This window comes from Carica papaya, chromosome 1 (genome assembly GCF_054855325.1).
Source record: "Carica papaya isolate Zhongbai chromosome 1, ASM5485532v1, whole genome shotgun sequence".
NCBI lineage: Eukaryota > Viridiplantae > Streptophyta > Magnoliopsida > Brassicales > Caricaceae > Carica > Carica papaya.
Genome location: NC_142309.1, coordinates 2,918,109 through 2,938,587, shown reverse-complemented (window position 1 = coordinate 2,938,587; position 20,479 = coordinate 2,918,109). Strand labels below are relative to the sequence as shown.

The 20,479-nt window shown below is 35.4% G+C and overlaps 1 protein-coding gene across 4 annotated transcripts; it reads left to right on the top strand.

Annotated features, from left to right (window-relative positions):
- Nucleotides 1-135: 135 nt before the first annotated feature.
- Nucleotides 136-19,890, top strand: RST1 (ARM repeat superfamily protein). Of its 4 annotated transcripts, XM_088214155.1 has the most exons (25): nt 474-613; nt 693-754; nt 997-1,281; nt 1,422-1,505; nt 1,613-1,886; nt 2,253-2,503; nt 4,728-5,084; nt 5,237-5,337; nt 6,502-6,577; nt 7,536-7,667; nt 7,757-7,838; nt 9,515-9,587; nt 11,107-11,275; nt 11,398-11,528; nt 11,613-11,701; nt 12,130-12,221; nt 12,294-12,506; nt 12,613-12,690; nt 12,841-13,023; nt 13,640-14,536; nt 14,621-14,917; nt 16,962-17,618; nt 17,908-18,058; nt 18,201-18,319; nt 19,155-19,890. In XM_088214155.1, exons 3-25 carry the CDS (start codon nt 1,054-1,056, stop codon nt 19,515-19,517), a joined length of 5,097 nt encoding a protein of 1,698 aa, XP_088070281.1. In that variant the 5' UTR covers nt 474-613; nt 693-754; nt 997-1,053; the 3' UTR covers nt 19,518-19,890. The 4 variants fall into 4 exon arrangements, with proteins under 4 accessions (XP_021891963.2, XP_088070275.1, XP_088070272.1 ...); XM_088214149.1 differs by lacking the exon at nt 693-754 and having other exon boundaries at nt 138-613; nt 14,624-14,917; XM_088214146.1 differs by lacking the exon at nt 693-754 and having other exon boundaries at nt 138-613.
- The last annotated feature ends 589 nt before the right edge of the window (nt 19,891-20,479 follow it).

Here is a 20,479-nt window from a genome sequence, read left to right as displayed (position 1 = left end):
AAATGGTATTTATGTAATTTGCACTAATAATATGTTTTGCCAGCTACCTTCAATCCTCACCGCTTTGCAGGTGACTGTAAGTGCACGCGCTCTTTTCCCTCTCAAACCGTTAAACGCACCGTTTCCTTTTTCAGTGTTTCTTCAAGCTCGCGGGTTTTTGCTGTGCAAACAATTTCTCCACCGTCTCTTCCTCGTCCCAAGCTATATGGTCTGTTAAACAATGGATTTGTACACTCCCTTACTAGAGAAAACGAGAGTCCCACAACCCTCGCTCCAGAAACTCGCAGTAATCTCAATCTTCTCCAAGCTCCGGTCTGCCCCGGCCCACATGGGAATCGAATCTGGACCCGGAAGGGAAGCCATCTCTCAGTGCCTTCACTCTCGTTCGCCGGCCGTAGTCGACCAAACTGTTCGCGAGCTCTGTCGCCTCGTCTCAGATTCAAAATTGGACCTCTCTCGCGGGTTGGTGGAGCTTCAGTCCTCCCTGGAAGAATCCGACCTGAAATTCGTACCTTTGTTCGTCAAGGGACTTGGTTTTCTCGTTCGGGTAGGGTTCAAGAAGAAAAATGGATCGTGGAAGCTCAGTTCCACGGAGAATCACCCCTTTGTTAAGGTGGTAGAATTTGATATCAGTTTGAAATTACTTTTCATTTTGTTTTAAATATTAGCTTCTACTTATTTTTGTTGTTTAGATCTTTTGTGAACTCATTTCGTGAGCTTTGGACTGAATTCTTCATTTGATAAGTTGTTCAAGGTTGGTAACTGCTGAATTTTGATCATATCTTTTTTCCTTGGATTGGATTGGTTATAATGGAGAACAGTATCAATTTGCTTCAATATCGTTTTGAAGTTATTTTAGCATAGGAGCAGTTAGTGTATATTGTTGAAGCATTTGGGTTAGATGCAATCTAGGTACTTCACCTGAAGAATTTGAACTTTAACTCAATTTGGGAGCATTTTTAAATTCTGAAGCGGTTTGGTATCGCTTGGTTGCAGATTCTTTCTTGTGGAGCTCAGGTCCATTCCGAGCTTACCCGGGAAGTGTTGCTATTTATGGCGAAGAATAGACAGTTGGGCATGGTGGAAGTTTGTGAATTCTTGAAGCCTTTTATGAACTTTTCCATCTTAGGATTACCTTCTAGCGATACCTCATCATCTTTGTTTATGAGGCAGTTAATTTCATCAATGGCATCGCTTTGTTGTTCTTTTCCTAATGAGGCATTGCCAGTATTCAAGCTACTTATAAGCTGCCTTCAGTATTTCCCATGCAAGAACTTAGAGGTAAGTATAATCATTTAGCAATCATTTCTTTTGCTTATGATTTGTGTCTGTCTCTTTCTTCTTTCAAACTTAAACCACTAAATTGGGATTTAGGAATAATGTTCTTATTATTTCGGGTTAAAAATGGTTGAAACTTTCAGGAGGTTAGGAATTTCAACTATGCTGTGGAATCTATAGTGGATGCATATATTGTGGTTTTGAGATGCTTGGTTGGAATGAAATTGGTATGTTTTGGAATCTTGGAAATTTCCTGTCCTCATTCTGACTGGTTCCCGTTTACTGCTATTTGTCATTTGTTATTTCTTTATTTATTTTCTGTCTGTACGAGCAGCCTATTATTGAAGCCCAACTTTGTGGCGTGGAATTATTAGAGACAGTACTCTCTCTCCATACATCTCCTAACAAACACACTGGTGTTGAGCCTATACTTGAAGTACTGAAGCACTTATTGGCTGTACAAGCAGATCTTGAGTTGTCATATGTACCTAGATTATCGTCGGCGATCTTATCCTTATTTATTATCCTTGTTGACACTGACCTTGAACATGAGCAACTATCTATATTGGATTTCTTTTATTTCCTCTTGAAATGGAAAGGTGAAAATGGTATGTTCTCTCAATCTAATCTTGGTGGTTCTTGTTGTCTTGCTTGCTTCTTCTCCTTCAGATGTAGGTGTTGGCTACTACGTGTATGCCCAAGAGGTTCTAGGTTAAGTTGATTACATTCAAAGCCCAAGGCTTCTAACTTCCAATAATATACAAATTAGCTATATATGGTATTGCTTTGTGCTTTAATTTGTAACTTACAAGATTTACTATTACCAAAAATAGATGCTTTAGTTCTTGAATGAATATGCTGTGACTTTCATCTCTCTTTTATCAACTTATGTAAAGGAAAATTTCTCTCTTAGGTCATTGAGAACTGTTATTTCTCTACTTTTTGTTGAGACATTGATATATTCACTTTTGCAGAAAATGTTGTTGGTACAAACACGCACAATCTAAGTGAGGAGCTTTTAGTAATATTTCCTGTTATCAGCCTTATGTCTTCTCCTTCTAAATCAGTTAAAGCAGCTGCAACTAATTTGCTTGCCATTTTGGAAAGACTCTTAGTAAAATTGATAGAAGAAGCGAAGTTTGGGCCTGGTATCAGCGTGGCATATCCTTTGATCAGCAGACCTGAATCTATTGTTTTCAGGTTTTTGCAGCAACTTTGGTTTCAGGTTTCATCTAGAGTTCTTTTGAAATTCTTAAAACATTATCTTTTGCTTTCATGGCTATTCTTTTGATTATTGATCTTTATTTGATGATGCCTTCACGCTGTTCCATATAGATGAAAGAAGGCAAAGGGGAAAATTCCAAAAGTATTTCTTACATGTTTAAAGAATAAAATATATTAGATTAAGTTAATCAAATAACGTTTCTTATATAGTTAAAAGACTATCCTCTTGTAATATCAAGTCATTTGCTGCTTATTTTCTATTTTTTTTTTGAAGGAAGGAAAAATTCTATTAAGAGCACTAAGGTGGTGCAACCCAGTAAAAAAGAAAAAAGAAAGCTACAGAATTTACAATCTCTTACAGGAGAGAAGATAAAAAAGATTCAAAATATCAACATTGTTAGCGATGGAGTACTCATTAAGCAATTCTAAACCTACTCTCTCTGATCTATGAAAATGGGCTGAGAAGTTGTCAAAAAGCTTATTTTTTGGCTTCTTTGTGATAACCCAAAAATTAAAAAGAGGAATGATAGAGATAATCTTCTTTTTAGACTTATAAGAAGCAATACCACCCCACATTCATAACTCATACTTAAACAGAAGAGCCCATCAACCCATAGAGGTTGAGAAAAGAAAGTGCTGAATCCCATAATATTCTACTCCCAGGACACCAAAGAAGAAGATGATTGGGGGGATTCTTCCTTGTTCAAGCATAGAAAACTTCTGTTAGTCAAGATCCTCCTCTTTTCTTTAGAATATCCAAATTTAAAATTCTAATCCGAGCTGCCTATCTGGTTTGTGGAGATTTGTAAAGATTATGCTATTCATGTGTTACAAATAGAGTTAAGGAGATCACATCCTGTTCAATAAGCATTCAAAGTTAGGGGAGTCACAACCCTTCTCGTATATATAGATGATATAATTGTTATATGGAAGAATGAAAGAAAAAAGATAATTCTCAAACAATACTTAGCTAGAGAATTCGAAAATAAAAAATTTGAAAAATTAAAGTACTTCCTCAATATTGAATTGACTTACTCAAAATCAGGAATATTTATCTTACAGCAAAAATATGTTGCAAATCGTCTGGAGGAAAATGGCAAGTTAGCATGTAAACTGTTAGTATACCAATTGATCCCAATCATAAACTGGGACAAGTAGAGGAAGATCCAAAGGTGAACAAGGAAATGTACCGAAGACTAGTAGGGAAATTGATGTACTTGTCACGTACCAAGCCAGACATTGTATATGCAATTAATGTAGTGAGCTAGTTCATGCACAAACCCAAAGAAGTGCATCTGCAAACTGCCTACAGAATCCTTCACTACTTGAAAGGTACTCATGGGAAGGAAATTATGTTCAAAAGAAACAAGGAGCTACTTCTTAAAACATACATTAATGCTGACTATGTAGGATCACTGGTTGATAGAAGATCTACTTTTGGATATTGTATCTTTTTTAGGGAAAATTTTTTGACTTGGAGAAGTAAAAAATAGAATGTGGTAGTCCGGTCTGGTGAAGAGTCAGAGTTCAAGGCTATGGCTGGAGGGGTGTGTGAACTCTTGTGGTTGAAAATGATTTTAAAAGATCTGAAGATTTAGTAGGATGGACCTACTCTACTACGGCAATAAATTGGTTATTAGTATCTTTCACAATCTGGTGCAACATGATAGGACAAAACATATAGAAGTAGATAGACATTTCATCAAGGAGAAACTGGATGGTGGATTGATATGCACTTCATTATGCCTACCATTTTGCAACTTGCCAATGTATTGATTAAAGGATTAATTTTAGAGTATAATATCAAGTTGAGGATGGATGATATCTATTCACCAGTTTGAGGAGTGTTAAGAAGTGTAAAGTGTATTAAAGTAAGATAAAAGATATATTAGTAATATACTCGTCTCGTTGTAATTAAGTGTATTTTCTTTTATTGCTCATGTAGACTTATATAAATAAGCCCCTTATATTTCAATAATAGACACACTTTATTATCCACAAATATTTTTTAATTAGTTTCAAAGCGATGTGAGAAGGAAGAGGCTCAATTTACTCATACAGAACACAGTAAGTATAGAAATGCAACTCCTGATAGCAAAATGATGATTGAAAATTTCTCTGTTCTTTTGTTTTTTTTTTTCTGGTTTTTGTTTTTGTTCTTGTTTTTTTTTTGTTTTTTGTTTCTGTTAATTAGAGACTGTATCTTCATCTTTGCTGTTTAATAGGACCAATATTCATCATCCAGTTCTTTCTTTCTGAATTTTGCTTCAACTTCTGGAATTACCATGGAAGAAATGCAAAATGGTCCAAGATCTTGGATTTCTCAACTTAAAGAATATTGTCAATGGATTATCAGTAGAGGAAAATCAACTGCACCTGTCTGTCAGTCTCAAGAGATGCCCTTGGTACTTGGTGCAATTGCTGCTGTTTTGGTTATGCATCCATCATTAGGAACTGCTGCTATAGATTGTTTAACTGCAATGGGTGTTATGGATCCCAAACTGGGTGTTCCATTGCTGCTTGCTGTTCTATATTATAACAACATATTCACTAAAAAAGTTGTCAGCTGCCAGAATCTGCTAGTGAGTATTCTGCTTTTACTATTACCTCGCGCCTTAAATTTTTTTCCCGATAATACCTCATGTCTTCTGTGTTAGTAAAGAGAATTCAGACCGTTCTCTTGTGCCTTAACCTTTTATTACTAGTGCTTACTGTAATTTTTGCCAACTTGCAGCCAAAACTTTTGGGCATCCTTCCATCACTTGCATCACACTCTGTGATGATTCCACTTGTAGTTCAAACTATAATGCCAATGTTGAGCAAGGATACAAGGCCGTACGTAAGCTTTGCTGACTATCCTTTGCTAAGTTATCACTTTCTTGTTCTTATATTTTTTCTTTTCCTTTTCAGTGGGGGTGTTCAATTCTTGGTCTGGACCAAAAAATGGATCCAGATTAGTCTTTGGGCAAAAAATTGAAAGTTGAAAATCAATAGTTCCAATCCACTCCAGTCCCCAGTCTGGATTGGAGACCAAAAATTTGTTATTATTATTTTTTAGTTTTAGTGTTTTCTTTGCATTACTGGTTTGTTTTAGTGTTTGTTAATTTTAGTTTATATTTTCGTTTGATCTATTATTTAATATTATTTTATGCCAATTTTAATCAATATATGTTAAAGAAGATAAAGCAAGACAAGGACTGAACTGAATGGACTCAGTCTTCAGTCTGAAGATTTGTAAACTCCTAGTCCTGATTTTGTCCAGTCTAATCTTGTGTATGATAATTTTACTGTGCTGTATTCTGCATCCTGGTTTTTGACATGGAAGTCTTTAACAGGGGTGTGCATAGCAGTGTCATCTTCTTACTGAGGTTGTATGGTTACTCTGTTAACCTTTTGGCTGTATGGGGGGCTCTCACGGAATTCTTAACTCTTTCTTGTTGTTGCTCTGAGTGGTTTTTCCTGTCCCTGCTACCAATCTTTGGCTCTTGTTTCTTTTGAATGGTTAAAGCTATGTTGGGTTGTTTGTGCGTTTGTGGAGTTTGTTAGAACTTACTCTTATGCTGCCTTTGCTCTTTTTGAGTGATAGCTTCAATTAATCACTTGTTCAGATGTTGTGTAGCCTCTTAGGTGTTAGATGTCATGTAAGGTTTATATTGAGCTCATCTTTGATGTTGTGTCTTTTCAATTGGTTCTGCATCTCTGTTCACTGGAGTCCAAAATCTTATTTATTCCATTAATTGCTCTATTTTGGGTTCAAAGGACTTTGTTTACGGGTGAACTACAATAGTTGACAGTATTTCCAATAAAAGTTTGCCTTGCTATTTTCTTGCAAGATGCATTCTGTCTTATAAAAAGACCACATTTAATAATTTTCGAGGATTTTGAGTGTTTTCTGATTGTATTAAGGTCTATTCCTCTCTTATTGAGTGTTCTCATAATTTTGGATGTTCTTTTGTTAAATAATTATTCTTAGTCAGTCTCTGTAGTTGTTTATTTCAGGGTGTTATATGCCACAGCCACTAGATTGCTTTGTCAGACCTGGGAGATCAATGACCGTGCCTTTGGGAGTTTGCAGGTGAGCTGTTTAGCAATTCTTTGATGCCAATTATGGGTAAATGATGTTATAATACACTATTTTTCAACAAAGTGGGTAGATAATTGTATGAGATGCACATGTTTAGTATTAGAGAGCTAAGAGAAATATTTCCTTAATAGACATCAAGATGTTCTTCTACCTCATGGTTTTCAAATGCACTTTGTCTTGGCAGCCAAGACCATTCGCAAGATAGACTTTTCCACAAGGAAAAGTGTTAATTTTCCAATTTATAACCTGGGAGGTCCTGAGGATATTTAGTTCGATCTTGTAACTGGATGAGGCTAGTCTACTCAAGCCTCACATATGATTGCATCAGAATTTTGGGCATCCTTGCAAATTCTATAAACTGCTAGAACTCCCAATTTTGGAAAGCTTATTTTCAAGAATATTCTACTATAAAGCAGTTATAAATTGGTCTTAGGAAATTGACCTAGTGTTAAGTAATGGTCTTCATGGACAAGTTCTAATCTGGTTTAATCTTCTTCAGGCAGTACAGCACTTAAAGTCATGTTTTTCTATATAAAATAGTCAACAACCTATATGAGAGCTGGGAAGAACTAAAGTTGAAGTGGAGTAGCATGTTTATTCAAATTTCTACTCCACATAGTATCCATGATGATGTGTCTAATCTGCAACTTGTTTTTTTCTTTTGAGATAAAAAGTATAAACAGTATATTAAAGCTATACCACCAAGGGTTGACAAAATATATTTACATTTCAGTAAGACTATCTATGACATGTCCAAAATCCCTCAACCCTATACATGTCTAATATGCAACTTAAGTTGATCAAACCTTAATCAGGACTATTAGACTCTTCTCTTGAAATGTTACTTGCAATTATACTAGTTCCTTTTAAGCTCTGCATGCAGGTCTTCTAGTTCCTGTTTTCTATTTTGTTGTCTTCTGATTCTGTTTTACTTGTTCTCTATATCTAGGGAATAATGCTTCCAAAATCTTTCACGGAATCTACATCTGAGCGACATATCTGTATAAGTTTGGCTGCTTCTGTTCGGGATGTTTGTAAGAAAAACCCTGACAGGGGTGTGGACCTAATATTGTCTGTTTCGGTATGGGTTCAACAGAAGTTGTTTTCTCTTTACTTTGAGTTGTGCATTGAGTTCTGAAGTCATTTTGTTTCTCCCTTTTGAATCAACAGGTTTGCATCGAAAGCCAAGATCCTCTAATTCAAGCTCTCGGTTTCCAAAGTCTTTCTCACCTTTGTGAAGCTGATGTGATTGGTAATCCATGCTCATTCATATGTTATTTGCAATTTCATTTAATAGAATTTTGTTACAAGTCCTCCAAAGGGTGAATGGGAACTAAAGTAGACTAACCGTGTTCATTCATGTGTGTTTTTTTTTCCTGATAAAAGAAGAAACACCATCAAATAGGGGAAGAAAGAAAAAGCTAAGCAAAAAGGTGTTTGTTCTTATTAAGTATTTGGAAGTTATTTGTGTAGGAAAAATCCTCTCCTGAACAGGAGACTTTTAAGTTTGAATTTTTTGATTATTGTAATAGATTATGGTAGTAATATGTGTAGATAATTGTAAATAGTTGCTGGTCTTAATGGGGATAGTTTCTGTCCCTAAGATGGCAGTTTGGTTATAATTGGTAGACTGTGAAGGACCATACCAGGGAGAGATAACACCTTCTGATAAGGTGCATCATAGGAGGAAAAAGGAACTGGGGACCGGAGTTAATAATATCCTACACATGAATAGTTTTATATGTAGGATAAATCGTCTGAATTGGCTTAAAATTCACTATTGTTTTTTGTAGAATTTTCCATGTGGAAATTTGTTTCAATAATTTGGGATGTAACTTCTGATATGATTTGAAAATTTTGGGGCAGTAAATGCCGATTAAATTAGCCAAAAGAAGGAATTTATCGGTTGGACAATGATTGTGGCGTGATTGGGCAGCAAGGAGTAGTGGCGGCGCACACCATAAAGGTGGGCAGTGCTTGCGGCTAGACCAGATCTGCAACTGAGCAGAGGAGCGGCTGGATAGAGGTGAGGCTGTTTGGGCTTTGGCACAGCTGGGAAAGCTGCATAGTTCGGTGGCTGGCTAGCCAAACAGGGAGGTGCACACAAGGTGGTATGCGGCTGGATGGCTGGTGGCTGCAGGGAGTAGCGGCTGGGTGATTTGCGACTGCAGGGAGCAGTGGCTGGTGCTATTGATCTTTGCTGGTGGCTGGCTATACAGGCTGACAGTGGTGGTGATGGCCGGTCTGTGGTGTCTGGCAACGAAGGCTGACATCCTTGGGGGGTTTTTTTTTTAAATTTCAAAAATGAAGGCAGATTAAGATTTGTGAAAGAGGATTAAGATTTTCTTCTAAAACTCTGATATCATGTTAAAAATGGTTGACTTTGCATTTTATTGAATATTATTTTTTGAGATAAGCATTTTATTGAATATTATACTTTTATATATACAGGTATTCTAAAATAGAAAAGAAAAAGACAATTAATAAGACATATTTTATGTTAATACCTTTTTCTAATTACATATAATAATTTTACAACCTTTAACAAAACTAAATACAAATTTCTAACTGAATTTTACAAAAATTCTGAATTTATTTCAAATATAGCCTTAGGTATAGTATAGGACATCAAGTTCTTCTCTCATTCTTACATGTCTTTATTCATTTAGGAGGACTTAACTTGAAAGTTCAGTTACTATTTAAATTGCAGTCACTTGATAGTCAAGAACTGTTAATTGATGTTTTTTATTGTGAAATAGAATGTGAAAATATATGGAAATTAAACAGTTATTAATTTTCAATAGATAGTGTGTATATAATTTAAAATTTACTTACATGAACTGTCATGATGTCAATAAAAGCTAAGGTGCTGTTTTATGTATGGTTCCGCATAGAGAAAGTGTATTTAATTCAAGTTTTGAAATGCAGATTTTTATACTGCTTGGGATGTCATTGCCGAGCATGTGCAAAGCTACTCCAAGGACCCCAGTCTTGCTTATAGGTAAGCTAAACAAATTGTTTTTCTTTTATAGAAGAAAGATAATGTTGAAAAAGAAAGAGAAAACAAATAGAAGAGGATAAGGAATCTCCAACAAAAAGAAAGCAAAACAGAAAAAAAAAATCAAAACAAAACAAAAGGAAAAATGAAAGGGGGGAAGGGGGAGAGTGGGGGAGGGGGAGTTTAATGTAAAAAGCCTCCCATTACCTTGGCATAATAGATAAAAACAAACCCCTAAAAAAGACCTGTGCCGTCACCCACAAAGAGGGATTATGAATGATTTGGAAATAGCTTTCATACTATCAGCAACTAAATTGAACATTTTAGTTTTACGCTTTAGCCATAAATCCCAACAACCACTAAAGAGTATTGTTGTCAAAGCATTTTTCACCCAAGCCCTCAAATTGTTTTCTCTGGAGTGGGTGGCAAACCCAACTCTCCCCAAAGAGGGCAAACAACTTACACCAAATCTGAAAAGCCACCTCATAATACAATAAAAAATGACTGTTAGTCTCCAAACACCTAGAGCGAATCAAACAACTATAGATAAGGACATCTTTGTATCTGCTAATAGTTACTGGTCAATTAATTACAAAATGTATTTTTCCAGTGTAAAATGAAAATTTGGGTGGCTTTTTCTACTCCAAGCAATTGTATTGATACTTGACATATAGAAAAAGGAATATTATTAGAAAAGAGGAGAGGAGAAAGTACAATGAAGGATAGGAGATCTCCCAATATAAAAAGAAAAAGAGAAAAAAAAAATACGAACAATGTATTCTTCTCTTGGTGAATTAACTGAAGAGAGACACCTAAATGAAAAATGAGCCTTAGTCCAAAGTGACGCCTAGAAAGCCATCCTACTCCTAAGCAAAGAAGAATTTGGGAATGGTCTTTAAAGAGTCTGCAATTTCTCTCCAGCTACAATCCCCAAAATTTAGTGGAAATAGCCCATGACCAAAACATTCTACTTTTCTTGCTCTTAACAGAGAGAGTGAAATTAAACAATCGAGAGATTGTTTTCTCTCTTTTTTCTTTGGGGTGGGTGGGAGGAGAAGGGGGCATTTTACACCAGAGAGAAAGGCCTAGCCCGAAGCCTCTCACTTTGCAACATCATCCGATAGATTATATGCCCCATTTTGAGCATGAAAAACATGATGGAAGTTTCTTGAAACCATTTTGCCTAGTTTGTAATAACACCAAGGACACTTGAGCATCTGCAATCTGCACATTAAATCCAGCTAGGTAATTGCCATTGTCTTCATGGAACATGAACATCATTAGTAATCCTAGACATTCTTTTATGATTAATTTTGGAAGATATCACCCTGAGCATTCAGCCCTTTATATTCTGAAGTAATTTCTTGGCTCTCTATGCAATAATTTATTTTCCCTTTAATTTTGTCTTTGATTGCTGACAGTGTATACTGTTATTTCTTCTATGTATGGTACATGACAGAATTATGTATAATTTTCTGAAAATATTTCAATTACAAAGTCTGCTACTCTTTCATATTGACAGTGTATGCCTTCTTCTGAGATGGGGTGCTTTGGATGCTGAAGCCTATATAGAATCTTCGAGGAGTGTTTTGAAAATTTTGTGGGAAGTTGGCAGCTCTAGTCACCTGGCTAATAATTTACTGTGGCTAAGGGCAAGGATTTCTGCAATTGAGGCCTTAACCCAATATGAGGTAACTTTTATGAATTGTTGGAAAGCATGTCTTTTAGCTGCTCACCAACTTTCTTAAATTTTCTACACTTTTGGTATAGCTTTGTGACTACTTCCTCTAAAACCTATGAGTTTTCTCCCTAGGTATCGTGTGTCGAAAGAAATATTTCAGAATTCAAAATAAGAAGTGCGGAATTGCTCTTTTCTGAGACCAACCCAGATATGCTGAGGGCACTTGAAAGACTTATTTCCAAGATTGTAATGCATGAACACATGTAAAGAATTCACCACTCATGCATCCCCTTGTTCATATGCTTGACAAAGTTTAATGCTGATGATCGTTTTTCAATTTGCTTCAGTTCTCGGCGAAGATTTGTGAAGGAGAAAAAAGTCCCAGGAAGTAAGATTGAGAAGTTGCTGGATGTATTTCCTCAGATCTTCTCTTCAGGTATCATGGGATTGAGGTCCATAATTTTCTATTATTAGTTTGTTAATAAATAAACCTCCAGTAGAAGAGGAAAAAGAAACTCTACTTAGATGTATGCTGTTACTCTCTTCACCTTCATGGCCTTATGAAAACTTTATTTGACTACAAGAATTTAATATTACTTAAATCAGCTCTACAGTGCAAAAAATTTAGAAGTTGTCCAATTGGATTTGCAACTAAATGAAGGGTATATAGCAATAAAGATTCAAGGTAGTGAACTTCTTGATACTAAGTACAAAATAAAAAATGAAATGCAACTTTACAATAAAAACTTAGCGAAGGAAGGTTGATAATCCTTGTCAATGCCAGTTAAGAATGTTGCTTGCTTTTGTGAAAATTACTTCTCTCTCCTATTATGCTAGCATAAAAGCTGAGCATTTAATTTGCAGGAAAAAGGAGAGATGCTGGGAAGCTACCTGGTGCTGCATTATTGTGTCTTTCATTTACTCCTAGATATTTGAACAACCAGCCAACAAAAACAGTAAGATAATCATTCATAATTATAAGAGTCCTTTTCTTTTGAGTATCTTTCATCTCCTTCTACATTTTCCAGGGATCACAAGGTGTGCATGCTGAATATGTGAATGCACTAGTGGAAATATCTGCATCTCTTCAGCTTTCGAGAAATATTTTTGTTGCACTTTTCTCACTGCAATCATGGAAACCATTCATGCGACATTGGATGGGTGCTAGCATCTCTAGTTATGTAAAATCTCCATCTGTTGCCTCTGATAAAGTTTCAAAAGCTGCTAATGATATTCTGAAGGTAAAAGATGGCCTTCATGCTTTGGCAATCTTGCTTTCCTCTTTGGTTTTGCAAAAATTTGTTTGTTAAAAATCTGGTGCTATATTTCTCTATTTTTGTCATGCAGAGTATGATACAGATCTCGGAAGAATCTATCCCTAGATCTGCTGAAAATATTGGACTGGCAGTTGGTGCACTTTGTGCGGTAAAATTCCTGTGTAATAATATCGTAGACTCAATAATTTAACTGCTTGGTAGATCTTGCCTTGGCTGTTGAAGACACATAACTACAAACATCAGTTCTTTATGGATTTCTGCTAAATCATTGTTTTTGATTTTTTTTTGGTATTGTTAGATCTTGCCAGCGTCTGTCCATAATGTTAAATCAACTGCTTCAAAGTTTCTGCTGAGTTGGTTGTATAACTATGAACATGAACACTGCCAATGGTCTGCTGCCATATCTCTTGGAATGATCTCAAGTTCCTTACATGTGACTGATTACAAGCAAAAATTTCAGAATATCTCTGGGCTTCTTGAGGTACACAAGTGACACTATGACTATTGGACTTTCTTTTTCTTTTTGAGTTGGATCAGTCCAAAGTAGCAAGTATGCAGGGTAACAAATATAGAGTGAAAAAATATATTGTTTTGTGTCTTGGGTTTAGGCCGTCTAATAATGAGGAATATAAATCTCTGGGACATAGTGGAGGGTTAAAACCTGTCTCATTTGTTTCCCAAAGGAACTACGTGCAAAATGAATTATCTGGAATACAATGAAATATTATTAGATTGTTTTTCAAGATTCATTGTTCTTCCTCCTATTTCGTTCAACCTGATGCCTGCTTAAGGTTGAGCATGTTCTTCTTACAACTAATCCTGCAATTTTCTTTACAGAATTTCTTTCTTGATAAAGGCTTTTTATTAAGATTATTTAGCCCTTGTAGTTTAGATTTTACATCCTAATGCTCCAAATTTGAAGTTAGATTGCTGTTCCTATTATTCCTTTACTCCCCTTCCTTATAAGCCTTGGAGCTGTATTTTGATGCTTGTATGAACATGTAACTTATACATATTTAGTTCAACTGCATTTGTCACTTTTTCTTTGCTCCTTTTATTTGAATGGTGCGTATTGAACTGATGGTAAATGCCGTCAGGTTTTGTGTAACAGCAAAAGCATTCTTGTGAAGGGAGCTTGTGGAATTGGCTTAGGATTTTCATGCCAAGACCTTCTTACAAGGGTTGAAGCTGCTGGGAATGCTAACATGGACAAGGAAACCTACAAGATGCAGGAGGGAGAATTCTTGGGAAGAATAGTGAGGACGCTATCTCTGATATTATGTCAGCTCAATCATGCTTCATCTAATATTCTTGAAAGTCTTTTCATGTATTTTCCAGCAAGTACAGATAATATGGACAAAAATATTTTTGGATTCTCTCCTGAGAATTTTAATGACCTGGAGGATGACATATGGGGTGTTGCTGGGCTTGTCATTGGTTTAGCGAGCTCAGTTGGGGCAATATATAGAGCTGGGATGCATGATGCTGTACTCAAGATAAAAGACTTGATCATTTCCTGGATTCCACATGCAGATTCCTCAACTCAAACTTCTGGTTTCTGCAGGGATAAACCTGACATAGTTTTATCTATTGGGTCCTGTCTTGCACTTCCCACTGTAGTGGCTTTCTGTGAAAGAGTGGACTTGTTGAATGACAATGAACTGGACCATCTTGTCAATGCTTATACGGAGCTGATTTCTGAATTATTGTCTGTTAATAATTCTGGATCCTATCATTGGAGTTTGTTGATGGCTTCATGCGTTGGAGCAGGAAGTCTTCTTGCTTGCATTTTGAATGAAGGTGTTCATTCCATTGAGGTTGAGCAAGTAGAACATTTACTTGAATTGTTCAGGAAATGTTACTCTAATCCTTTTCCCTCTATTGTCCATCTGGGTGGAATTCTTGGAGTCGTTAATGCTTTGGGGGCAGGTGCTGGAAATTTGATTTATGTTCTTCCTCTATCCCCAGCTTCACGTGATGTTAATGAAGAAAAGGTAGTTGTATTTTGCTGTTTCTGTTAGATCAAATGTTTGCTTTTGTACTTGTCTATATATTTAATTATTCATATCCTTTCTCAGCAGGGACATTCTCATATTTTGGGTCCTCTACTTTCAAGTCTTGCTTGCGAACAACGTTTGACAACATTAGTGCAAGAGATGTTTCTTCTTGCGCAGAATTCTGATAACCATCAACTGCAACAATATGCTGCATGGGGAATTTCATTTCTTAGATATTACTTGTGGTCGAAAGAACTACCAGGTCTTGATAGTAGCCAGGCAGATGTTGCTCGCACAAAATCTGTTCCTCAAAGTGTTCCTGATGACAGTGTAGTCATGAAGCTTGGTCAATGGCTAAAGTATCTGAATTTTTCTCGGGTAGGTCTTCTACAACAACAAACAAATTTATATTTATAGAATAGTTTCTCGTTTATGTACTTTCCGTCCCCCAAACCCCAAGAAAAGATGAAAAAAAGAAAAGAAAGTATCGATAATTTTGGTATTCTTCATCTCACTTTTCAATGATTCTGCACTTTGCATCAAATTTTTCAACTTAATCACCAGTCACTAGGAGGCTCCAAGTTGGTTCTTTTTACCACAAAATGTTGTTATTGTACCCATAAAATTCTTCTATTAGCCGAAGAAGTAATTGTGGAAGAATGAATTGTTGTTATCCTTGAATAAGGAGGTCTTGTATATATTTATTCTCGGAGTAATAAAAGGAAACCTACAATTAGTTACATATATGAGTATTTTGCTAATATATCCTTTACTTTACTAACACAAATGTACACTTTCCAACATTCCCCCTCAAGTTCGTGAATAGATATTGTTCATTCCTACCTTGGCAATTCTCGCTTGGAACCCTAGATTATTTAAGTGCTCGTTAGTACGTCTGCAAGTTGAGAATTGGCAAGCATTTAAAGTGTCAATATCAAACCATTATGTAGTTTTTCTTTAATAAAATGTTTGTCAACTTTAATATGCTTGGAGTTTTGGGTCCTTTGGTAAGAAAAAAAATAACCGTGTTTTTGAAGGAAGAGAAGCTGATTTTGGTATCATCATTGGCAGCTGTCTACATTATTGTGGGTCTACTGTGTTAGGCCATAACTTGGACAATGATAGTTTTGACGACCTTAGTTTCGTTGTTGATAATTTAATCAATTTGTAAATTTTTTGTATACTGGTGGTGCCCCCTTAGCACATTCACATCAATACAAATTCAGATTTTTATTTCAAAAAAAAAAAAAATGCTTAGAGTTCTGTTGTGTCGTGTTGGATTGTGAGTGATGCTGATTGTTGACTTGTTATCACAGTAGAGCCTCATAAGACTATTCCATTAATCTTTAAGTCTTCCAGAATTTTCTTTAACTATAGTGGCTCACATACTTTTTGTCCTTGTCCGGAATTCTGATTCTGCAAGACCTTGCTACCACATTTTACTTTTTGCTTCTCTATGTGACTAGATTTCCTCCAAGGAAGATGCAATTAGTGGTGGATATTCTGTTTATTACTGATTGCGCATAATTTGCATCAGTGTTGGCTTCGAGAAGTAACCTGTTGTTCTTTCTGAATATGATACTTTTTTTTATGTCCCCTTCAAGTGGTGTAGCACTTAGTATGCGGCCTATAAATGCACTTCTTTAGGATTGTGGATAAATTGGCTTATTACATTCATTGCACACGTAATATCTTGTCTCGTGTGTGACAAACAGATCAATCTTCCAACTAGCCTCTGGTACATCTCCTTATTAACTCCTATGTCTTCCTCTACTAGTCCCAATAAATGATCGGGATCAATTAGTGTGCTAGCTGGTTTGCATGCTAGGTTACCTGTGTCCTATATATCTTTATCTCATACGCAAAAGTCACATTTCTTCAGTAAGCTGTGCTGATTAATCTTCATCTCATGTTTTGAATTCTTAAATTCAGACAGAAAGTATGGCAGATGTTGGTACAGGAAAACTGTTCTAAGATGAGATTCAACTCCTCATAATAGTTCCAACTACAAAGATAGGCAATTTAAGGGAACATAGCAAAATCAAATATAGACTTTATTATGGATGTATATTGGAAAAAGAGAATTAAAAAGGTAATCGCCATCTGCAGAGAATTAATTGTTTAGTGAGATAAATATCATTCTGTTGGCCATTTAGTTAGAACAGATTTATGCATCTGCTTTTGCACGTTCATTTACACCTTTTTATTAACTATAGGTTTAGAATATTTTCTCTAATAATAACTAAACTTTGAAAGTTTTACCTCTTTCTTTTCGTTTAGTTTTGGGCATCTACACTATTATAACTTTCCACACCCATCCATCCACTTACACAAGTGCGTTCATTCATATACACAAAAGTCACATTTCTCGGTAATCTGTGCTGATTAATCTTTATTTCATGTTTTGAATTCTTAAATGCAGACAGAAAGTATGGCAGATGTTGCTACAATGAAAAGTGTCTTAAGGTGCCTTTCTTCTGCTAATAGATTGCCAACTTTGGACTGGGGAGGTATCATTAGACGCTGCATGAAATATGGGACTCAAATTGCTGAGACAATGCCACCTGACTCAGCCCTAAAGAAAGGAACTCTTAGGGAGGAATGTTTACAGTTCTCTTTAGCTCATGCAAGCAAATTTGATGCACTTCAAACTTTCCTTGACGAGCTATCTGATCTGTCCAGATTCAGGACACTTGAACTCAATCTGCAATCATTTCTCCTCTTCCATCTGGCAGACCTGATAAAAGTATTCGCAGGTTCAAGGCTAGAGAAACTATTTGATGACGTTGCTTGTTACTTCACTTCACTAATTTCAAATCAAGTGTATAATTCTGATCAGAAAAGTATATTACGGGTTTCTTGCTGGAGGGGACTCTGTCAGTGTCTAGATGAAACTTCTCCTGAGTCTGAGTACATTTCCAACATTGAAAAATGCATGGAGCTGCTATTTTCACTGTTGCCATTGCCACAATCTGCTGTCACCATCCAAGTAGACCAGGTGAAGTTACTGAAGGAGTGGTCTGAAGCAGTTAAATGCTTAGGAAAGTCTCCGCAGGATTGGTTATCTGAATTTCTGCAGGTATCTTCAAATGTTTTCTTGCCATTTTTCCCAAGCATTCTCATGATGTTTTTGCTTTTTGGATCTTCATAAATACTTATGGCGATTGCTTACTTCAACTGATTACTCAAGAAAGGGAAAAATGAAAAATATGTTTGCTGGTGTTTAGTGGTGCGTGGAATTTATATCATTGACTCTGCTGCATGTGATTGTAGACTTATCAATTGAAGAGCAGATACACAGTATTGCATTTGAACATCCTGTTACACATTAAATGTCTGTAGTCCTCATCAGAATGTTCTCCTTACAGATCCAGGACCTGGATCCCTTACATGGAGAGATCCAATTGAGCGAAACGTTAAAGAAGATTCAAGCAAAAGCCAAGCTAGTTAGAATTGGTGCTGTCGGATTGATTGAACTGGAAAAATTAAAAGCTTATATATTAAGCTCTGAATCATGTGGTCAGTACCTTTCGACAGTATAATGCCATTTTGGCAGATTTAAGTAATTGATATTCAGAAATTTGTACTGTTTGCCATGCTATTGAACAGTCCTTTTTGCTGAGAATTGTTCCTTTACAAATTTTCAATTTCATATTGTCAGGTATTTGGGATGCTCTTATTGAAGTTACATCAGCTCTGCAAATTGCAGAGGGAAGTGTCAAAAGGCGGTGGCTTGTTGATGCTGTGGAGATCAGTTGTGTTTCAAGTTACCCTTCTACGGTAGGCACTAAAACTTATCAGTATGAACAGTTCTGAAACTGGATCCTAGTAAATGGAGAGGAGATAAAAACATGAGGATGATGAGTTTATCTTTAAAGAGATATACTCTAGTTTTAGATTTACAAATAGCCTAGTTTATGAAAATCTAGATGTTAATCAAGAAATTTCAATTTAAAAATATTAAAAAGAAAAGAAGATAAATAGTTGTCATGGTATAGAAAACCTTTTTGTGTGACATTCATAAAATTCCTTTGTGTTCATTCTATTATGGAAATAGTTTTTGTGACAGATCAAAGTTCATTATATTTTGACAATAATCAGTTTGGCAAACTGGAATTACTCCAGAAGGTTATACTGCACATTTTATCCGCATCTTGCATGCTGCTTCCCCTTTGTTCTCGTTGTCATTATACATCCACAACAGCAATCCCTCAAGTATCTTGTTTTTGTTCCCTTTTGCTTTTGTACTTTTTGTAATGAACTAGAATTCATTAGGAGAATTTTTTGAAAGATCTGTCCAACTGTGTCATTTAACATTATATCAAAACCACAAGTCTAGTATTCGAACTATGACCGTTTTCTAACATAAGATGAAGTGAGCTGTTCTTAGTCTGTGGTCAGCTAAGATTTTGGAAAAATTGGTTCATTTATTAAACAGTTGGGACCTTCTGTTTGATTATGGTGGCTTGCAGCTTGCTATTATTTGCATTTGGGGTACTAGCTAAGATTTTTTAGTTGCACAAGTGAAGGATCCCCCAGTTATTTCTCTATCATTTCAAACTTATAATTATTTGCACTATCCTTGCTGCATAAACTATTTCATTATCTCCCGCAGGCACTTCTCTTTATTGGGCTTCTGTCTGGTAGCTGTTGCAAATACATGCCTCTTCTGATTCTAGACCGATCAACAGTGTTAAATGATCTACCTGTAACCCTAACCTCTCTTCTGTCCGAACCCAGTTGGGAAGTCATTGCAGAGACTTTCACGTCTTATCTTTGGGCATCACTGGTACGCATCTATGATTGGGTCACTCGAGAAGAGGTAGGTGATGATATACAAAGCACACAGCCTATTGATGCTAGTGAGAGTAATATAGCTCCTTTTCTTGTGCGGATAATGCATCATATCTGTGTATCGTTGAAGGATTACTTGCCTTTAGAGAAGCAGCTTAGGCTTGCCAACATGGTTATCATTTGAGATATGGTTTCTCTCCCTGGTTTCCTTCTTTTTTTCGTAAGTTTAATCTTGAGGATAAGCTATAATGGGAAACCCAGAAAAGCATTTGATGGTAGGAGTATTTCGAGTTAGTTTTCACGTACCGAGATGGTTTTAAAAGGTGCAATTGTTATTCACTCTGAGGTGGTTGATATAATGAGCATGTAAGTGTGTATGTAAGTTTCACTTTAGGTGGTAGAGTGAATCTATAGGTCTATGAGTATGTATAATATCTTGAGTGGTTTTATCCTCAAAACCAGCTCGTAGATGACATGGATGGTTAGGCAACACAGTATCTTCAACCTTGTAAGCTTCTGTCTTTTATAATAGCTGATTCGTTAATTCTTTTTTCTAACTGAAATGGTATTTAATTTTAAAAAAAATTGTAATCTAAAACAAGCGAGAATATATACATACACAGAAACATTCCATTATAATGTGTTCTTATGATATACTGAGGTTAATGTGAAATAATCAACATAATAGCTTAAATCTTTTATGTTTTGATTTAAGTAAAATTAAAATCAATACCAAAAAGATGTTGCCTGCTGTCTTATAAGAAGTGTGAAACAGGATTTCATATGTTTTTATTTTTTAAAAAATTAATTGTTATTAGATATTATTATTATTTATTCTCAAAAATCTTAAATGTACTTTAATTTATAAACATTAAGGATTAAGTTTTAGGTTAATTTTTTTTTTTAATTTTATGGAATGCAAATAATAATCCATTATTAAAAAAAAATAATATTTTAATAATTTTTAGAAACTAAATAAAAATAAAATAAAATTTAATAAGTATAGAACAAAATTTGAAATAAACTGTGATTTTTGAGTTTTAATTCTTCCAATTAAAATATAACAATATATTTTTATCAAATTTAATTTTACCTAAATTCTATAAAAATTAAATCAAATTATGTTATTAATATGGAATTTTAAAA

Coding starts and splice junctions, on each gene's coding strand:
- RST1 (XM_088214146.1), top strand. CDS start 221: ATGGATTTGTACACTCCCTTACTAGAGAAAACGAGAGTCCCACAACCC. Junction 7,668..7,756: donor ACCTAATATTGTCTGTTTCG/GTATGGGTTCAA, acceptor TTGAATCAACAG/GTTTGCATCGAAAGCCAAGA. Junction 9,588..11,106: donor GACCCCAGTCTTGCTTATAG/GTAAGCTAAACA, acceptor TCATATTGACAG/TGTATGCCTTCTTCTGAGAT.